The 21,972-nt window shown below is 38.8% G+C and overlaps 2 protein-coding genes across 2 annotated transcripts; one reads left to right on the top strand and one right to left on the bottom strand.

Moving 5' to 3' along the window:
• Positions 1-243: 243 nt before the first annotated feature.
• On the top strand, positions 244-2,995 carry cdkn2a/b (cyclin-dependent kinase inhibitor 2A/B (p15, inhibits CDK4)). Its single transcript, XM_030738373.1, has 2 exons — positions 244-654; positions 1,676-2,995. The coding sequence occupies exons 1-2, from the start codon at positions 532-534 to the stop codon at positions 1,943-1,945; spliced, it is 393 nt and encodes a 130-aa protein (XP_030594233.1). The 5' UTR covers positions 244-531; the 3' UTR covers positions 1,946-2,995.
• Positions 2,996-3,981: 986 nt separating this feature from the next.
• mtap (methylthioadenosine phosphorylase) lies at positions 3,982-21,111 on the bottom strand. The gene is made up of 8 exons (XM_030737547.1): positions 20,994-21,111; positions 18,287-18,373; positions 18,096-18,154; positions 17,731-17,898; positions 9,767-9,869; positions 8,668-8,907; positions 4,986-5,108; positions 3,982-4,406 (listed from the first exon to the last, which is right to left on the bottom strand). Exons 1-8 carry the CDS (start codon positions 21,015-21,017, stop codon positions 4,368-4,370), a joined length of 843 nt encoding a protein of 280 aa, XP_030593407.1. The 5' UTR covers positions 21,018-21,111; the 3' UTR covers positions 3,982-4,367.
• Positions 21,112-21,972: the final 861 nt, after the last annotated feature.

The raw sequence follows: 21,972 nt of genomic DNA on the forward strand, positions 1-21,972 counted from the left end.
AAAACGTAGCCTCACTAATTACTTTAATCCGTTGATAATCTTTTTTTTTTTTATCAAACCAGAAAAAATGCCCCGAAAACAGTTCCGTTTAAGCGAGTTTAGTCACATTTATCGGGAAAAGTTAGTTTCCCGCAACCCAACAGTGAAAAGCCGAGTGGGAACCGGGAGCTGCAGTCTGCTCTGTCAAACGCCGTTGCAGAGGCGCATGCGCATTATCGCGCTACTGCAGTCAGTCGGCATCGAGACGGTGACGTCGCCCAATTCAAGCGATAGGCAAGCCCGGACACACACCGGCAGGCGATGTGTGGCGTTACTTATCCGATACAGGCAACCGGCGGGGACCCAGAAAAACTGCTGACCCGGGGACGGTGGAAGACCAAGCCGTAGACCACACCGGCAAGGAGCCGGGACGATTCCACGCGCGCCGTACTGCTTTTTAGAGCTGTTTTTGTTCCTCATAGGAGCATCACCGGGCTACCTGTCAGAGCAGCCCGTCACTGAGGTTATCGCAGCAGATTTCAGGACACCACAATGACTCTTGAGGATGAACTGACCTCAGCCGCAGCGAAGGGAAACACGGCAGATGTGAGGGCTCTTCTGGAGAAAGGCGCTCAAGTGAACGGGAATAACCGTTTTGGACAAAGCGCTCTGCAGGTCAGTGCCACCGGAACAGCACACTTTCTCGCTCTTAAACACAAACTTTTCAAACGGTAAACGCGAGCATAGGTCCTAACTTTCCACAGAAGAGCAGCTTTATAGCCGAGCTATTAGAGATATTTTTTTCTGGAAAATAAATTTGTATTTTTATAAAAAAAAAAAAAAAAAAAAAAAAAAAAAAAAAAAAGAAGAAGAAGATGATGAAGACGCGACGCATCTGAAAATGACGCGCTTTGTGGGCTTTAGAGAAATCACGCGTATTTTTTAATTGAGGAAAAACAATAATCTCGTTCAAGTAAAACGAAACTATCATTTTGTTTCTAGCTTTTGAATGGCAGCGCAAGTTAGGCTATATTAGTATATCTGGCACGTATTGATTGCAAAAGACTGGAATCTGAAGACTTTAAATCGGGAAAATATTTTAATATTATGATGCATAATAATATAAATTTAGATTTTTTTACATTTTTAATTCAGGCTGCACTGATCAGTAGTGTAGACTAATAGGTTAAAGTTGCGTGGTGAAACACTGCTGTCCTTTCCTTTCTTGTCACTACAGAAAATAATGCATCATAACCACATTTGTAGGAGCTCTTAAAAACCTGTTGAGTCAGTCACAGTATAGTGTGTAGGGTTTGTACTGCAGTTGCATTGTTTTGTTTAGATGTAGAAGAGTCACTAATGTTTTCATTTTAAACTAAGGTCCAGGTAAAGTGAAAGTCAGCGAAGATAACATTTAACATATGCGATTTCTGTGCTTCTCAGGAAGAAGTCTATTACTTGGACTGCCATCGCCGAAAACTAAAAATCAGTTGCATGATTTAAAAAAAAAAAAAAGACTTCTGTCAAAATTGTGCAATTATCTGAAGGCAAACTGGCGCTATCCCTCTGCGTAATAAAGTGCGTCTGTTTTAGTGTGGAAGGGTGGGCCTAAATCAAATATTTTTGTGTTTTGAAGTAAATTAATTGAATTAAATTAAAATAGAGTAATATAATTCCCGGTCATGTTCTTGTGAAGGTAATGATGATGGGGAGCACGTCGGTGGCGCAGTTGTTACTGGATCATGGAGCGGACCCCAACGTGGCGGACAACAGCACAGGGACAACCCCGCTGCACGACGCCGCTAGGGAGGGCTTTCTGGACACTGTACGCCTATTAGAGCGACACCATGCTGACCCACAGGCCAAGGACAAGCTCAACCGTCTGCCTATCGATTTGGCCAGACTGCGCGGTCATGGAGATGTTGTTAATTTCCTGGAGAGTCTGCAAAATGGGTATAATCCCTGACTGTGATATATATTTTTTACTCCTTGCTGCTGGTTCTGAAGGGGGACTTTGCGGAACAGGGGCCTAAGAGAGGCCTGAAGCCGAAATTACACATTGAAACTTTTGCTGTAAAATTTAAGATGATTTTTATTTATGTCTTTTTTTTTTATCTTCAGTGTGTATCATTATTTTATTTCTAACGAAATCAGGGTTGTCAATGGGCCGGTCCGTAAAAATATAGACTACAAATCGCCACACTTGTTGGTGTTAAAGGATAAGCTTTACATGTTTTCATGCAGTTTTAATTTGTATCAGAGACAACCTGGTTTCTCTTTTTAAGAAACTTTCATGTAATTATAATGTACAGTTTTACCCAGATATTGGTGCTGTTTTATTTGCTAAAATCTCAATATTATCGCGTCTTTCCGTGTCAGATATTTAACTAAATACTGTAATACAAAATACTTTTGTTTTGCACATTTGGACATACGTGTTTAGCGGGATTTATGTGAACATTTTATCCAGGATGCGCACTACTGAGTCCTATTATCTGGCAATACAAATCAAGGTTATTATGCACTTTGATAAACTGAAACACTGGTTTGTGAAGGCTGGGCTGCTGTAGGATGCGTACTGGAGAAATAAAAAAAAATACATGAAAATCAATCAAATACGTGACTTGTTAGTTTAACGGCTTTTGGATAATTTAAACTTTCCTAAAGTTGGGGTAGGATTAAATGTTTATACTTCATCCCAATCCTTTTCGAGCATGTGAACTGAGCGGTATAGCGTTGCTGGAGGGAACTCGCTGTCCATTTTCGTTGTTTACCTGTTTACGATGCATCTTTATTGCTTATTTTGCTTATCTTTATTTACATGTTCGAAATAAAGCAGACGGTTTTGCAGAATGCACACAACACGATAGGGATTATAATACCGGTATTTGTGGCCTGAGGTAACTGCAAACATTTATTCAGTGAAGAACGTTTATCGAGCTTGCCTAAAGGTGCTTTAGTCGTGTTTGTGCAGTATAGTCGTATAATTACCTGGAGTATAATATTCACATTACCAACTCCCTCAAAAAAGAAAAACTTTTTTTTTTTTTTTTTAAAAAAGGGCTATAATTGTGTTATACATTAGAATAGTTTAGTTTCAGCTAATAACCAAATGGGTATTTGACAGCACACAGAAAGCCACCCGTGGGTCCAGTGTTCACCTTTACAGTAACCGTGGTAAGTCCTTTCTAGTGATTGTTTAATTGATCCTGTAAAACAAAAAGTGTCTTTAATGTATTTAATTTTAAATCAGTGGCAAACTGATTTCCAGCACACTCCTGCTTCAAGTCCAAATTACTTGGTTAAACACAAACTCAAGTCTGATCAAAATCTCAGTTTTTATTGAGATTCATACTGCTAAAATCAGGCAAGGAAGAAGAGGCTAAATATGTTGTGCAATGTGCAGAGTAAGTTCAAGATAGAAAATGTAAACAGGAAAAATCTTGAAATGACTAACATGATGTTAACATGAATTCTAGCACATATAAAAATGCCCATTTCAATACATGCTGGAAAAACATCTTAGTATAGCAAACATTCTGGGTGTGTTTTTCCACCACCGTCACTGTCAGTACATGTTTACTGCCGGTCGCCCAAGTCAGTGAAAAGCTGTAAAAGTATTTGCATGTACAGAGCAGCATGCTGTCCTAAATGAAATAAACATACAGCCATGAAGAACAGACAGAAATGAAATGATTCCATAAAATATTAAAAAAGTGGTCCAAATGATGTAACATGAGATTTTACTGTCACTCAAATGTGCTGAAGACAACGGATTCAACTTTGAAAAGTAAAAGTGTAAATGTAACTAAGGCAGTAACAGAGTATTTATGTGCTAAACTTGCAAAGCTTTTTTGTTTGTTTTTTTTTTAAGATTACCAGAAAGGTAGACTCCAGTAGCCCATAGCCAACAAATCCATACATTTGAAATGTTTTCCAGCCACAAATATAAATCCACAAAATACTGAATATAAATGTAATACTTTAAATCTTTTTTCAATCTTTTTTATCCTACCCTGAAATGTTTTGGCCCTAAATATGTGATAACGGATACAAACGACATCCATTTTTTTTCCAACCAGGGGTAAGCTGGAGGGTCCAGCCTACCTAAAACTGGGCAAGAGGAAACATGCTCCAGATGTAATGAGTGATCTGTGAATCAGGGTGGTGGTGGGGGGGATTTATTTGTGTGTTCTGAGTCACCACAAAACACTGGGAGGGAAAAGAAAAAAAAAAAAAAAAAAAAAAAGAGAAATTTTGTATTATTTAATGTGAGGCACTTTCTTGTGATTCACTGATGGCGATTCGACGGGCAGGTCTGAGTTTGTAGTCGTGCTGGATTCCATGTGGCCGGTTGTCTGGTCTCTTTCCTGGTATTTTCGCCCTGTTTAGTGCTTTGGTATCATTACTGAAGATTGGGCCATCGACTGTAACAAAGAGAAGAAAACATTTTTCCCAAAATATGCCACGGACACAGTATTGAGCAACAATTTCTATATTTAGGGAAAAGTTGTTTACATTTTCTTTAGCAAGCCCTCGTCTTTTTAAAGAGAAAGCATTTCCATTAAAGAAAAGCAAGTTTTGAATAGAAGCTAAGAAGTCCTACAGGTATATTCAGTGCCAAAAAAACAAAACAAAACAAAAAAAACACAGGAATGTCAAGTGTTTTTCAAATGTTCAAGTAATACTTGGTTATCATGGTACAAGTAATACTAAGAATATGCATTACGTTAGTCAGTTACAGTGCATGTAAAAGGTGCAATGCAGCACAATGTCTCCCATTGTCTGAGTGAATTCCCCTTTATAGACTCTTCATAATCATAGTCACACCCCCACCCCCCACCCCCACTCCAAAGTGGCCATGCACCATCAGGTTTTGTTATTCTTTAAAATACTGACAAAAATATAACTGAGGTCACAGTTTAAGATAACCAGATAGCAAGCAGACAGACCCTCTTTCACTATTTGCCGAATGGAAATGAATCATCATAATGCTGACAACTTACTTTCAATGTATTTACTGTCTGAGCCCAGTCCATTTGACTAATCTGGGGTATTGCCGTTAGCAGGATACTGCTAGCTTTGTTTGCATTCTCCTTCATCGTCTTCAGTACATTGTCAACACAGACCTAAGGACAGGAAGAACAGGAAAAGAAAAGAAAAAACAGCAGCCAAGTAAGAGGAATCACTTGAAATGGTGCAAATTTCACTTCCTTTAAAATTTCACAGCCACACATTTAGAAAATAAGCATCTTGGTGTATTTTTGTCCGCTTTGTATGAAGTAAACAGACATCAATACACATCTTGATGAAAAGCACGATGTAAAGAGAGACACCGTCCTGTAAGATCAGAGCTGTTACTGTGACACAATATTCAACATAACTGAATAATTGCACTCTGTTAGAAAATCCTCCCCACCCCCCCACCCCATAAAAGGCAAACGGCAAGTGTGGTTACTGAGAAAGTCTGCTTTTCTCAAGAAAGATGCACTTTCATATTCTACATGCCACAGCACTCCATTTATTTTGCCATTATGGACTACATGTGTCATTTGTAACAATTTTAAAACAAAACACAATCTTAATTGGAAAATACTTTCTGAATTACTGAGGCAGTGTGTGGCTCTAATTAACAAGACCATTGTGTACAATAGGTAGTCCCCAGTGTGGGATCGGCTCCATGCATTTCCTCAAATGACTGGAACTGAAGCTAAAAAGCTGGCATCAATATAGCATCACAGAACTGCTGAGCTCAAAGCTGAAACCACCAAAATGAGAGCTATGTGAGCAAGAAATTCACCAGTGTCTGCCAAATGGAGCCCATCCTTTTCTTCTTGGTAATGTTATATTAAAAAAAAATAAATTAAAAATCTGAATCTGGCACCAAGGTCGAACTAACCTGCACCAGCACTGTAAATGGTATTTGTTTATTATCACCATTTAAAAAATACAAAACATTAAAATGAGGTTATGAAAATATATTTGAATGACTGAAAGAATCAAGTAGGTATAAAAAAATTAAAGTTAAATAAAAAAAAAAAAAAGACCACTTCTACAGGTCATAAGTAAAAACAACGCATTTTGACATTAGAAAACAGAATTATGTAAACTAACATCACTGTACAACTACTAAAAATAACTCCTTTAAATGAAATACCACTTCACTTAAAAAATAAAATAAAAAGAAACACCATCATGCATGTGTGCAGTAGGTTAAGTGAAGCTACGTCCTGGACAACAAAGAGAGCAGTTGATTGTGAAAGTCCCATCTTAAACCAAATCACAGTCACGTCAGGACCTGTGAGTGAGCCACAGCAGTAGGTAGAAAAACAATATTTTGCTCTTTGCACCTGTGTTTGGATTGTTGCGTACATTTTACAACAGTCACCTGTGCTCTGTACTCTGGTGACTCATTGCATGGTTCAGATTTGAGCCACCTGAACCATATCTATGACACTAGCAATCATTTTACTCACATGTCTAATGCGATACAATAGGGGCATTTAAAAAAAAATGTAAAAAAATAGGGCAGTAAGTAGTTATACTGCTCAAACTTGGAGCGCTGAGTTACATAATTGTTGTATATATGTGATTAAATATTAGACATCTACATTTTTCTAAAATTTACTTGACCAGAATTACAGTGTACATTACAGTAAGTTGCACAACATTACTTCCATCCTGTGTACCTCCTGTAACCTTCATTAACCCTTCCCTTGAGTGCTTGTTTTTATGTCACAGTCAATGATTAGGTTCATGTTTTTGTGGTATTTGTCAGGATGAAGACAGTGTAGCCGATGACTCACTGTGACTCAACCTCCTCTGGCAGGGCTTCCACCGGAGGCTGGCAGGCAAGTCGACTGGTTGGAGAGGGGCGGGGGGGCTGGGAGGTAGTATCAAGCTGCGAGGGAGCGGGGATGGGGGGGTGCGCGGAAGGATGTGGCGAGCCTTCTCTAACAGGAGGGGGAAGAGGTCAGCTGCAGGAACTCGGAAGTGGAGTTGTGAGCTGGGCTGGATTAGTTAGACATAAGCCAAAGCTCGCCCACACGCAGTACATCAACTGCATTATCCAGAGAGCCTGACACAGGGCAGGTCACTCGGAAGCCATAAGAAGCCACAGATACTTTTGTCTACTTATGGAGCACAGATTGGTAAAAACCTCTGTAACCCATCATTTATACTAAGTAAACCAGCTGATCAAGAAGCTCAGTGATACAGTAAACTTTAAAAAAAATACAGACACCACTGAAACGTAAAAAAAAATAGTTTTTCCAAGTCATTTAAACGCTTTCATTATTAAAAAGACAAGGTTTATTTTGATCCCAGAGCTGAACACTGCAGATGTGCCAACATTTTTCTGTATGACACCAATGATTATTGCCTTGGTGTCATAATCATATCAGACCTATTATCTCAAGAGTTAACCTGGCAGGACTGGATATAATTGCACTACAATTGTTTTACTGCATAATTTAGCGCAAGAGGTCCACGTGTATTTAAATTATGCTGCACAACTGTATCTGAGGGAGCCATGTTGTACAATAAAAGGTTGTCTGTCAGTATCTCAGTTGTTCCAGGATCGTGTGACCTGACCAAGCCTGGCATCACACAGCTTTCCAAGATGGCCTTTTTATGAGCTTCTGGAGAGCACACTGAGAATGACTGCAGAAAAAAGCTTGTACACGCTGATGATCTCTGGCGCTGCCACCGCTTCTACCTGGCTGACCAGCCAGCAGGAAAGTCCCCAGATCTGATGTTGTGGTGCACAGCAGTTTTCTATTTGTTGATAAGTGAAGAAACGAAACCACTTTGTGCACTGAGTAAAAAGATGCCTTGATAAGCCAGACTTTGCTTGCTAGTGTCCTCTTTTTTTTTTTTTTTAATGAATCAACATAAGTCATAGGTCAACAGGGCATGCACTGGATCAGACTGAATTTGAGAACTACCATTTAGGGGGTTTGAAAGGCAAACTCCTAAACAGTCTGCTGCACTTTCTGAATGTAAATTTTAACTGGAACAGTTGAAATTTAGCTGAATATTATGACTCAGCAATTTTTAGTCTCACTATTATGGCTCACCATACTTTGTAAAGCAATTTCTGTGTCATTTGTTGGGCTTTGGCACAGGAGAATGATGTCCCTGTTCCTCAATCTATCTCCAAAAAAAAAAAAAAAACTGGTAAATTGTTTTTTGTTTATTTGTTTTAAACAAACTGAGAAATACTCCATCTGCAAACACTGGTGATCACAGCTTAGTAAAAATAAAGCAGGAAAACCAGATTGCCAGTTTGAGGATCTCAGAAAACAAACCAAAAAAAAAAACAACAAAAAAAACAGCTGATGCTTAAGCTGCAAATCAGTGAGCTGCCAAATGCTACCTAATGTCATTAGCTTAATGGTACCCCCTTTCCTCAAAGTTCTGCAGTTATCTTCAGGCCTAAAAGTAGATGGTTTATGCTAAACACTGTCAACTTGATTAAGTTGTCAAATAATGCGATCTAAATGTCAGATAAAATCAAAATTCTGTTTAGTTTGTTTGTTGTGCAGTGGGACAGATCAGGCAGGATGTGCTGTCGTTCAAACAATAACAGGGCATCATCCTTTGCCACTGACTCACAAGACAAATAAAGGATCCTCAAAACATCAAAGTAATAAAAACGACAGTTAGGACCTCTGGCCCGCCACTCACCGCCTCCTCGTGTTCCTTCCAACAGTCGTAGTCTGTTGCCATGGCGATGCTGGCATAGCACAAGCCGGCCTCCTTGGCGAGGACCACCTCTGGCACGGTGGTCATATTGATGACGTCAGCACCCCACTGGCGGAACATCAGGCTCTCTGCCCGTGAGGAAAAGCGAGGCCCCTCGATAGTCAGCATAGTCCCTCGGACGTGACACTTGATCCCCAGACTCCGTGCCACCTCCACCAAAACCTGCACCAGGACACAGAGTCAGTAACGGTCTTCATTAAGCTAATAAGAGAAGCGGTGAGAACCGTTTACATGGTTTAAACAGCCATTCATCCTGGAATAAATCACTGCCTGCTAGGCTGGGTGGTAACTGCTTATCTGTATGCCGTTTCAGTCTACTGCAGATAAGCTGATATTGATTCTAAACACAGATGCTACCCCAGGAAAACATGATCTCTGTGGGCCCATTATGTTTTGTGACCAGGAGAAGTTTTCAGTATAATGAATGAAATGAAAACTTAAAGACAATTATGGTTTGAGTCAACCTAGTGCATTTTGTGACCCTAAGAAACAGTATGGAAACAGTTGTAGTCTGTCAAGTCGACTGTTAAGAGTTTTCAGCAGCAGATCTTTGATGTTAGTCGAGTTTTCACATGTGGAAATGTTGTTAGGTTAATATTTGTTAGGATGGGTGCGTTTGGCTCAGTTGAGGGTGCAGTCAGAGAAAAGCTGACAGGCAGCGGGACACAGCACTCAGACTATTACCTGTATTAATCTCCCATCCAATAGGATATCACATAGACTCGGTACTAGAGAGCTGGCAGGTTAAAGACCATTTAATGTCCAGTATGACTGCATTGGATATTTGTGCTCTCATATGCACCTCAGTCATGTAATGTCTAGAAAAGTATTAAAAAAATAAATAAATAAAAAAATTAACTCCTTTACACAGTTAGAAAGAGACATTGTGTGTCTAATACTATAAATAACAACATTTTGGCATTGAATTAAAATGTTCTCATCAGAATATTTCAATAAAACTAAATACTGGGGGACAGAAATTACACATTTGACATGGGACAGGTTTAGTTTATGTACTTGCCTCTCTAGTTTTGGTGCAGAAAGGCTCAGCCATAGGGATGTGACAAACACCTGGGGGACTGGTGGGCTGCCCATCGTAGAGTGTTTGAGATCTCTTGGTCGTCCTGGGAAAAAACAAAAAATTTAAAACAAGCTGATGGGGCGTAGTGAAACCTGTGGTCAGTCAAAATCCAGCCTAAACACAGATGCATTAGTGAGTCAATGAGTCAAATCCACAAAGCAAATTCCTTCTTTATTTTTTATACCATTCTAAAACTTATGGTAATTTTTAAAAAATGACTGAAAATTTGAACTCAGCAAATTTAAAAAAAAAAAAAAAAAGTGAAAAGATGTCTACATAGAAACAAAATATTCTAAATAACACGTTGACATGAATGATGTCAAGAACCAAGCAGCAAACTTCATTGTTTATGCCATAATCACGACTATTTGGCTGGCAGAAATCTTTGAAACCAGACGTGATCAGTTTTACAGCACTCGGGCATATAAGCATTAATGGAATGGCAGAAGCCTGGTCTCAAGCTTCACTATAACAATTGTCCTCCAGTTTCCCCTTCTGCTGAGTCAGTACTGTTGCAAGAGGCAAAGTGCCAGCCTGTCTCCCCATCGTTCTTTATGGAGATCGGTCAGGAGTGCACAAGAGACTGATTCACTTTTCCCAGTGACCTGAAAACATCAGGATTTCTGTGCTCCCATGTAGCCTCTTAGCTTCTTTTGTATAAAATGAATTCTGTGTGGGTGCAACTATGACGTGCATATATTACTGGTCAAAACTTAAGACACAGCAACCATTTTCTTCATTTTTTAGAAGAAATCCATCCATTCTCTTCTGCTTATCCATGTGTTTCAGATTACTAATTCTCCAAAGTTGCCACCATTTGCCTTCATGACAGCTTTACACGCTGTCGTCTACACATCTTATACAGCTTGCCAAGTCACCTGGTGCACATTCCCATCATTACCTTTTTAATGTATTTGAGAGCATTAGCTGCATCATGCTGAGGTTGTGTTGGTATACAGCAAACAGACCCGTGTGAGTGCTAGTAATCCATTGGCCTAAATGAAAGAAGTGTGACGACACCTTTGTTTGTGGCTTCAAATAAGTAAGAGTCTTGCAATGATAGATTCAGACCAACCAACCAACCAACCAAAAGAAATGCAGCCTGAAATCATATGCTCGTCAATGGGATACCAGCACTTTTTTTTTTTTTTTTTTTTAAGAAGAAAAACAAAAAGCAGAGGAATTCCAGTCAAATCTGACAATTCAGGTCTCACTGCACCCTACTTACATTGCACCCTACTCAAGCTTATTTTTTAAGCGTGTGCACACCTTAAGAGAAATCTCACTCCATCATTACTTTAAGACACAAAAAACAAGAAACAGAAGACAGAGTTCCTTCTGCTGCAGATCACAAGTTGTGCTAACATTCTGCAATTTGGGAAATCGAACCACCATTAGCATTAAAGAATAAAAAAAAATAAATATCTGAAAACATTTATGCTTTCTAATCCTTTTTTTAATATAACTCCATCCATAAATCCAGATGTGTCATTTAATAGTTATAATGCCTTTTTCAGTAGAGCTGATTCATGGCACAGCTTTGATTTTATTTTTGTTTTCCAAGGGGGTTACCAAATCCTAATTCCATAATTATCTCAGGCATGCAAAATATGAATGTCTCTGTCAACGGTCTTTTAAGTTGATGCCCAACCCAATCTCTTACTCATAACTTTGGCAGTGGAAGAATAAAGTCAGTGTTTGAAAAGTCCTCCAGAAATCTACAACTCTGCTCTGCTTAAAGCCATCAACAATGGTGTGTGGAATAAACAGGGAGCTGAGCACAATGCTCATTTATGCTACAGAAATGAAGTTATCGTGGTCTGGTGTTTCATTAGCATTTTCACTTCTGAATCATTGTTGCAGAAAATGTTCCCATGCCCCAATTATCAAATAGTGTAATTATTCCAAAAATGTATCAAGAATGTAGTTGGATCACTTACGTGGCTGCATCCTCAGATTAAAATAAAATCTCTACTCTACTTGTGGATGTGAACAAAACCGTCTTTATCGACTTTGCTTTGTGCACTTGTGCACAGTCATGCTGGAACAGGGCGGCACCATCCCCAGGCTGCTGCCACAAAGTTGGGATGAAATTCAGAATCCCTTTCACTGGAACTAAAGGGCTGAGCTCAACTCCTGAAAAACAGCCCCACACCATAATGCCTCCCTCCACCAAACTTTACACTTGAGGCAATACAGTCACACAAGTACCATTCTCCTGGCAACCACCAAACCCAGACTCATCCATCGGATTGCCAGACGGAGCAGCGTGAGTCATCACTCCAGAAAACACGGTCAAACACAGTCCAGTCGCCACTGCTCTAGAGTCCAGTGGCAGCATGCTTTACACCACTGCATCCAACACATTGCATACTGGTGATGTAAGGCTTGGATCCAGCTGCTCAACTATGGAAACCCCTTCCATGAAGCTCTCTGTGCACTGTTCTTGAGCTAATCTGAAAGCCACATGAAGTTTGAAGGTCTTAGTGATTGAGTCTGTAAAAATTTGGCAACCTCTGCGCACTGTATGCCTCAGCATCTGCTGACCCCGCTCTGTTACTTTACGTGGCCTACCACTTCATGGCTGAGTTGCTGTCATTCCCAATTGCTCCAATACCACTAACAGCTGACTGTGGAATATTTAGTAGTGAAGAAACTTCACAACTGGATTTGCTGCACAGGTGGCCTCCTATCACAGTACCACGCTGGAATTCACTGAGCTCCTGAGAGCGACCCATTCTTCCACAAATGTTTGTAGAAGCAGTCTGCATGCCTAGGTACTTGATTTTATATACCTGTGGCCATGGAAGTGATTGGAACACCTGAATTCAATGATCTGGATGTGTGAGTGAATACTTTTGGCAATATAGTGTATATACTAAAACAACTAAATGTTAATGTCACTGAACCTCCAGTAGACCAGTATAAAAAAGTTCACTGTTTTGAAAATTACAAGATCAGCTGCAAAACATTGATTCTGAGTATCTGGACACGGGGTTTTCAGTGTGACAAAACATTTTGGAAGTGGATGAGTGACAAAACATTTTGTCACTCATCCACTTCTTCAGTCTCAGCTGACTGCAGGTTTCCCCAACCACATGAGCAGTACAGTTGCATAATGACAGAAACTAGCACTATTGCCTAACGACAGGCCACAAGCTCAGTGTCATGACATGGTGATCACAAACCAGTGTGTTGCATCTTAGCTCAAAGACCACCATGTTGCTGTGGGTTTCAAACCCCAAAACAAACTATGCCAAAAATTGGTCCACCCCAAGTATTGGGTCCCCCAGCACAAATAGAGCAATCCAGTGTACGTGATTAAATGCCAAGAGAATTGCTGTAAACTATATATTGGGGAAACTGAACCACCACCGGCCAAGTGGCCACTCTTTCAATGATGAGGATGCGCACATCCTAGTCAGGGAGGAACGCTGGTTTGAGAAGGGAATCAAGACCATGGAGGGGGCCTAATAGTACATCTTTCCCCATCTTTCAATGCTGTGGTTCCAGCCATTCTCTGAAAAATACACAATTTGCATATTAATAATAATGAAGCAGATCCCACTGCAATGGTGCTAATTTTGGTCATTATGAAACTAAACTTTATGAGACTGGGGAAACCGGCCAATCACTTCTTCATGAGACTTAAAAATAAATAAATATGTAAAAATAAAAAATAAATTCACTTGGATGAGTGAAGAAATTTTTCTACCGCTATAAACAGACTCAACTTTCTGGGACTTCCTTTCCAGGATTATTAAGCATGCATAAAACAACATTAAAAGAACGTCATTCAAGGGTTAAACCAAGTACTTGAGAATTTGTAGACGTATTTAAAAAGTACAATTTAGCAGAGTGTTAAACACAATTAAAATCAGCTGTCACATGCTGTGGGACAAGTCTGTGCATGTCCCAACAAGCAACTTCCTCATTTCAGATAAATGGGTCTTGTTCGTCGGTAGTTCATCGACTTCACCAAAACAGACAAAGCGACATGCAGACTCATTCATGTTGAAATTCATAATAGAACACACTGACATAAATTAAGGAAGGCGAGTTGCAACTTGCCTCAATTCAACCAGCTGCATGCCAACTCATGGGTAATAAAACTTAATGTTTGCACCTCTCAATACACACATTGTGCCATTTAATTTGCAGCCAAGCACAACACTCCCACGAGGTCATGTTCATGTACGCTACAGCAGAAGTGTGCATGTGTATGCCTTGAGGTCAGAAACTGCTGACAAACTATTTTTCCCCATGAAACAAAGAATTTATCAGGTTTTACCAGCAAGTGTGTTTAAGCAAGAATTCATAGTAACGTACTCTGAATTAAACCACTTTTAACCACTGTTAAAAATGGTATTCTTCCTCCCCCAATGTCACCATATGCTCATTCAGAGATCGTTAGTTCTCAAGTAATGTAGGGTCTTTACTAAACAATATAACTCACCTTAAAATAAGGGTTAAAGGGAAAGCTGTGAATTATTGTGGATTGAGAGCGATAAAACAAAGAAATACTAGGCTAGATGGTTTTTGCGATCTAGAATGTTTAAGTCCATTCCAGAAAATTGTTTTACTGAAAAACTGGAGTGTTTCTTTCTAAATCTTCCTCCCAAGCCTGAAACAGCTGTGTCTCACCTTTCATTTCCTCATTCAAACATTCAATACAAAGTGCATATCTGAATATATTCATTTACAGAAGCTTACATCTATAAAATAACCACAATCCTGGCGAAATATTAGTTTATTATCCAATAATTCTTAGGGAAAACTAAAATTTTACTTGAGTAAAATTGTGACTCTGTGGACATGAATGGAAACCATCAGGTTGTAAACCAATCTAACCAGTTCCCCTGCACCTGAATATTTACTGTACGTGGCTTTAGACAGAGTCACTTGTCATGCTACAACCGGCTGCACGGATACTGAACATTTCTGTCACAGTCTGCATATGGAAACAAACATCCTAAAACCGGATTGCACATAAGAGGCATACAGTCTTAATGTATTTTTATTAGTTATCAGTCTGAGCCTTGACATTTTCTTTTTTTTTTTTTTTTTTTTTTAAATGGAAATCTAAATATTTATAACCAGACTAGCACTTCAAAAATCACAGGTCCAGCAGTTTGATCCATTTTTTTTTATCCAGCTGTTATTCTCTTACAGCTGAATAAATATAAAAATATAAATAACCAAACTATATGGTATGATTCCACCTAAATTCACCATCTAAATAATCTAGTAAGGAAAACTGAAGTCACGTATTTAAGGAGCAGATTGCCCTGAATAAAATGCAAAGGTGTTACTTTATTATTTTTCCACTTTTGTTTTTAATGGTATAAGTTATGGTCTGCAAGGGTACACATTCAGATTTCTAGCTCCACCAGATTAAAATGGAGGCTCTTCTTTGTATTTGCCCATTGGCAATATCATGAATCATGCTACTGGAGCATGATTATTAGTTGGGTTTTTTTTTTTCCTCCTCCCACTTCCCACACTTGCTCAACTAAGGATGAAATAACTGATGAGCTCTTCCAAAAACGAAAGTGAGATTTTCTCCATCTCAGTAGGAAACATTATTTTTATTCTAAACTTGACAATTTTGACACTGGAGTCTATGGGGATTGACTCTATTTTGAAGCCTTATGTGGCAATTCAAAGAACGTTTAGATTTTCAACTGGTTCAATTTAGTTCAATTTTATTTATATAGTGCCAAATCACAGCAACAAGGTGCTTTATATTGTTAAGTAAAGTTCCTACAATAATACAGAGAAAAGGGGGCGCCTGGGTGGCTTAGTGGCAAAGCCGGCGACCACATACATATGCGGCATTGCGGTGCAGACAGCGTGGGTTCGAATCCTGGCCCGTCGCCAATTTGCCCACGTGTCCTCCCCTGTATCTTTCCCCCATTTCCTGTCTCTCTCCACTGCCAATAAAAGCCGCTGTGGCCAAAAATGCAAAATAAATAAATAATAGTAATACAGAGAAAATCCAATCCAATGTATTTATAAAGGACATAAAGGACAATTTTAAGCCTAATCTTAAAAAAAGGAAAAAAAAAAAAAAAAAAAAAAGAAAGAAAAGAAAAAAGAAAAAAGAAAAAAAAAAATAGAGAGGGTGTCTGTCTCCCGAATCCAAGCTGGGAGCTGGTTTCACAGAAAAGGGGCCTGAAAGCTGAAGGCTCTGCCTCCCATTCTACTCTTAAGTATCCTAGGAACCACAAGTGAGCCAGCAGTCTGAAGTGCTCTATTTGGGTGACATGGTACTTTGAGGTCTTTAAGATAACCTGGGGCCTCATTATTCAAGACCTTGTATACAAGAAAAAGGATTTTAAATTAGATTCTGGATTTAACAGAGAGCCAATGAAGAGAAGCCAATACGGGAGAAATGTGCGCTCTCTAGTCCCTGTCAGTACTCTAGCTGCAGCATTTTGGATCTGCTGAAGGCTTTTCAGGGAGCTTTTAGGACAGCCTGATAATAATGATACAATAGTCCAGGCCTAGAAATAATCTATATCTGATAATATAAGACTGTCTCTCTGTGCTTATCAAAGCATCAGTGAACTCAAAGAGGAAATGTCTTTTTAATGACCATTATTAGCTTTGTTTAGACAGTGAAGGGGACAAAGTCAGAAACAGTCCCTTAGAGAAGCTTCCCAGGTGCATTCTGTCACTGCGGTACGCAGCCTTATGAGGCCAGCCTTCTGTGGCTATGTTTAATGTTTCCTATTGCAAAACTGTAACATTTTATGCCGTAGCTAGAAATGACTTAGCATGTACACCAAGAAGACCAAGTCCAGGATTAGTCTGTTAACCGCTCCAGCAACAAGCTACAGGTATTTACGATAGATCATAAAGACTAAACATTCAACCTGGTTAATATGTCGTTAGCCATGGCTGAACAAATTGTATTTATTTTAACATAATCAACTGTGAGTCAGAGGTTGACAACCTGTACTACCAGAAGAGCCATTTTTGACACACACAAAAAAATAAAAATTGTGAAAACTATTATGCAATGACTCTAGTCACAGAACTCTCTCTGTAGCCAAGTTTGGGGCTCCAGATTATCCATCAACATATATTGGTGATGCCACTGATGGACAGTAACATGAAGATTTTTCATTCTCAGCAAAGCCCCAAATAAAATGTGATATATGAGAGCCTGACAAAATATTAAGCACAGATAACAATAAAAGCACAGGATAGTAAACTAATCCTTCCTTCCCCATTTATTACTCAGCTTCCTGGACACTCGGTGCTACATCCATGTGATATGTGTGAAGATGCAAAACTGACTGACAGGAAAACCACTAACAACAGTCTCTGGCAGGTTTGCTCTAGGTAAAGGAACACAAATAAAACATTTAGCAAAACTGGTCTCTCTACATACTCTTCAAAACTCAAAAAGATGAACCGGTTTTGTGAGGTGAATTCAAACACATAGGCAGAGATGCAATGTATGCTCAGTGTTAGTGTGGTATGGCACATTACAATCTTATTTTAATGCTACAAAAGACCAAATCAGCCACACAAGAATGCCTGTGTTGGGTTATATACATGTCTGAACACAAGTTTGATTGAGTCTCCTGAAATTGGTGAAATGCTACTTTACACATTTGAACAGTGGAGGTCTGCTTTGCCCATTTTAGAAAAAAAGATGTAGGTACTATTTTCATTATTTTTTTGCCATCCATATATACTGTTGATCAACTTTCCACTCTATATGGGAACTGCTCTCTAGAATTATTACCAGGTTTTTATTCTACCTACAAAAGACACACTGCCTACCTTTAATGTTCTCCTTTACCTGAAAGAAAACCTAGTTTCAAGATCAATCAGAAAACATATCTGCATGCTTGAATCTTAACCTACTGATGGACTCACATCCCACTAACCTGTCAATGAACTGATCAATCAGGACAATATCTCCTGGCTGGATCTCCTCCCGCAGAGAGCCACAGGCAGTGGTTGCCAGCAGATGTGTACAGCCTTCTTCTTTTAGGGCCCAAATGTTGGCTCGGTAGTTCACATTAGATGGCATTATTGTGTGTTGCCTCCCATGTCTAAGAATGGCAAAATTCAGCATTTGATGTGTGAGAATGATTAAAAATAAATAAATATATACACACAGATTTAACATGCATTTCATTATTATATGAAATATCTAGGACATGCATATAGCTTTCCACTAGATGGCGCAAATGGACAGATTTTCATCTCTCTTGCAAAAAATAAATTTAAGAAAAAGAAAACCTCTAACCTCGCCAGTAGCACACAGTCCACATTTTTAATCTTCCCCAATATCAGGGCATCTGATGGCTGTTTAAAAAGGAGCAGAATAATTCATAAAACTTCATTGTAGGGGAATATTTCACTGGCAAAACAGGGCATAACCCAAGTAGATAGATATACTACTTTATTTGCATCACAAATTCACAAGCTACAACTAACCTTTCCATACGGTGTGTCAACATAGCGCTCGGTTCTTCCCTCCAAGATATCTGGATCATCAAGACCTGAACCCCCAATTATTCCAATCTGTATGAAAAATGTGAGAACAGTTCACATCTTCATTTTAATAGAATTAATCTCTTAACCAGTTTCTACAGAGTTCATCAGAAAGCAGCTAAAGACATATTTGCTATCATAACTACAAAGAATTAAAGTACAGAGAATATATTGGGCAAAAGATGTTGAAGCTGGAACGCCCAGGCAGGCGGAAAAGAGGAAGACCACAGAGGTTTATGAATCTAGTGAAGCAGGACATGCAGAGGGTTGGTGTTACAGAGGAGGATGATAGGGATAGGGTGAGGTGGAGGCAGATGACTCGCTGTGATGACCCCTAAGGGAGCGGCCAGAAGAAAAAAGAAAACAGCAGCTAGCAATAGTAACATTTCAGACAGTCTTGTCTGGAACTTCAGGAATAAATCTCTTGCATGCAATATATTTGACACAACAATCCTATTTTTAGTTATTAGTAGTAATAGGAAAACAGCCCAATAGAGATATAACATATTTTGTAAATCAACATTACTGATTAAAGCAGATGTGATAAAACATGCAAGTCTTTTTTTAATGCTCTCTACGATATTGCTTTGAGGAGACTAAATTCTTTAAGGCTTATAAACATTTGCAGACACCCTTCATTTATATGCACAGAAGAGAAAGATGTGGTGTTGGAAACACTCTGCCAAATGGGACTTGATGGTATTTCCTCTAGAGGAAACAACAGCATCTTATGAGCAATGTTTGAAGGCAAGTCTACTTATTTAATTACTGTATTTATACTTAAGCTTTTATTACATTTCAAAAGGAAAAAAAAATACTGCATCCAACAGCTTGTTTCATTATCACTACACCTCTAGAAAAATAAACTATTTCTACTCCGGCAGATTTACACTTAGTTGGCCGTTTACTTGCTACATATGGCCTACAGCTAATGTCTAACACAGCCATCCTACAATAAATCCTGTTTTTATGAAGGTATTGATGCAACCTGTAGCATTTGAAGGCTATAGGTTGTGGTGCTGTTGAGCTGTATTGTGTTAGGCTGTCAGGTGCCTTTATTTAAAACACTACCTACATTGTCCAAAATGATCAACAGCATCCCTCAAACAATTTTAAAAATACTGTCAGCCACCATTGATACCCCTCAGCCCCCTGGCAGTAGAATCTTTAGGGGGAACAAATGCCCTGGAAGTAAAAGGTCTAAAAACACATTACCACCAGGTCTCAGTACATCTTAATGGGGTGCATATTAGCCTCAGTGATTTTATTCACCATATACATTCAAAAGCAAATGGCTAAGTAAGAACCAGGAATAAGAAATGCTAAAATCTTAACTATAAACTGCTGCGGATACAGGCACTTTCTGTGATTGGCATTATTATGGTAAGAACTACAGGTCTACATTCCTTTATGACCTTAGGAGTTTGACTAAAATTCTACTTAACTCAGTAACATGTCATAACATTAGTTTTTATATGTTAAATGCCATGGAAATAAAGATTATGGTGATGTTTTACACATGCCTGCATCTTCCCAATGGTTACAGTCATTGGATTCGGTTTACCATTGACCTCTGCGTTTTATCACCAACTTTAAAACTTTGACACATAACTGTGTGTTGTACGTTCAGTTTGGATGGCCTTCCTTGTATACCCACAGACTGAATCACTGCCATTTTCTTATATACACGGCTGATCTGGGACTTCCTTCCCATCTTGTGTCATATATCCATTGGAAATCTACGCTGGATTCTTTCTTTGCTCCCATGATTACTCCTTAGTGGCAGTACCTAAAGTGTGTACACAGCTTCAGGGGAAAAAAGAAAACAAAAAGTTCCGTTTACTGCTCCATCCTCATGGAATAAACTACAAACTGATCTGAATCTGGAGGAGTTGGTATAATTAAATGTTTTTAAGACCTGTTTTTGTTGTTGTTGTTTTTTGTTTTGTTTTTTTTAATTGAGGTGAAGGTGTCTGGTTGTAATTGTTACGATATTTTGGCTAAAAATAGATTTTTTTTTTTTTTTTAAGTATAACAATTTTAATTCATTTTTATTTTTACTGTTTGTGTTTATAAATCTTTTTATATTGCTGCCAGATTGGGCCAAGCCTCCCTTGTAAAAAGAGATCATGAACTCAATGGGATCTTTCCTGGTAAAATAAAGGTTAAATGCCTCTAACAACGGGCTAAATAAACACAGCTACCCATTTCAACTCGTACTTATAAGAATTGCAGTCATGCAACGTTTTCCACGTGCAACTGCTTATTTTACTGAGGTTTTGTGGCCTGGACACTTTTAAACAACCTGCTGACAGCTGTTACCTTACAGCGTGCACCTAGTTTGGCCACGTGCCACATCAACTGTAATTGACACGATTAACCTTTTTCTCTTTCTTTCTGTAACAGTGCCACATTTGCACAAAAATCAGTCCGTTAGTACCTGAATGTTAGCTTGTGTTATTAACCCAGGGCGTGTACTTTACCGACCGGTAAAGCTTTGCTAACACGATGCTAACAGCTTTTTCCCGCATTCCTCAGTGACCCATCTGCCTTTAAGTTCCCTTTCTTCATGGATTTTTCTGTCAGAGCGAGCAAACACACAACATTCAATTACTAAAACTTGTTAAGCGATATCAAAGTATACTACTACCTTAATAGGCAGAGGGGACGCCATTGTGACAGTTTTCTTGCCGTTAACAATGAAGTATGAAAAATCGATGCTTTATAGTCTACCTTTTACAACATCCGTTAGCAAGCACAGCATCACATCTCTCTTCCTGCTTGTTAATTTTCAAAATAAAAGCAACTTTTAAAATTTTTATCTATACTAGTAAATATCTCTGCTGCTGTAATGTTTAGAAACTCAGTCACAGAGAAAAGAAAAAGAAAGAAAGAAAAAGAAAAAAGGTAGGGTTGTATATATGAAATGACAAGAAGTTAAATATGCCATTGACTGTATGTTTGAATTTCACACAAAGAATTTACATCTGTATATTACTCAGTGATCACGTCAAACGTCCATTGCCAAAAAAATAACTGTACTTCTACACTCATCAGCCAGACACTGTCTACATCCATTAAATATATAATGAAAAACTGGTAATGCAAGATTTTGTTTGATCAATAAAGACGATTTACTAACTTTCATTTTGGTTGCATATTTACATTTACCTACAATCATGTGATTGTATTTAGTCCTCTGAAAAACTAAGCACATCCTTACTGCTTCCATGGGAATTAAGAATTACGTAAGTAGCAGCCAGCTGCTGCTAATCAAATGCACTTAATTGCTGATCAGCAAGTGTGAGCACCTCTATAAAAGCAGGTTTGGGCCATTTTGCTGGTCTGGAGCATTCAGGTTTATCTCAACACAATCTTCCCATCTTCCCAGAAGTGGACCCAGGAAATTCATCCCAATGTCAGACTGTGCAGTGCTCAGAGAAATCAGAAAATATATCTCCTCTATATCCTGTCATTTGGACAGATAAAACCAAAGTGGAGATGTCTGGCAAAAATCAAACACAGTATATCAGCACAAACACCTCATATCAAATGTCAAGCACAGTGGTGGAGGGGTGATGATTTGGCCTTGCAGCCACAGGACCTGGGCACCATTCAGTTGTTGATTC

The sequence above is a fragment of the Archocentrus centrarchus genome, chromosome 1, assembly GCF_007364275.1.
Source record: "Archocentrus centrarchus isolate MPI-CPG fArcCen1 chromosome 1, fArcCen1, whole genome shotgun sequence".
Taxonomy (NCBI): Eukaryota; Metazoa; Chordata; class Actinopteri; order Cichliformes; family Cichlidae; genus Archocentrus; species Archocentrus centrarchus.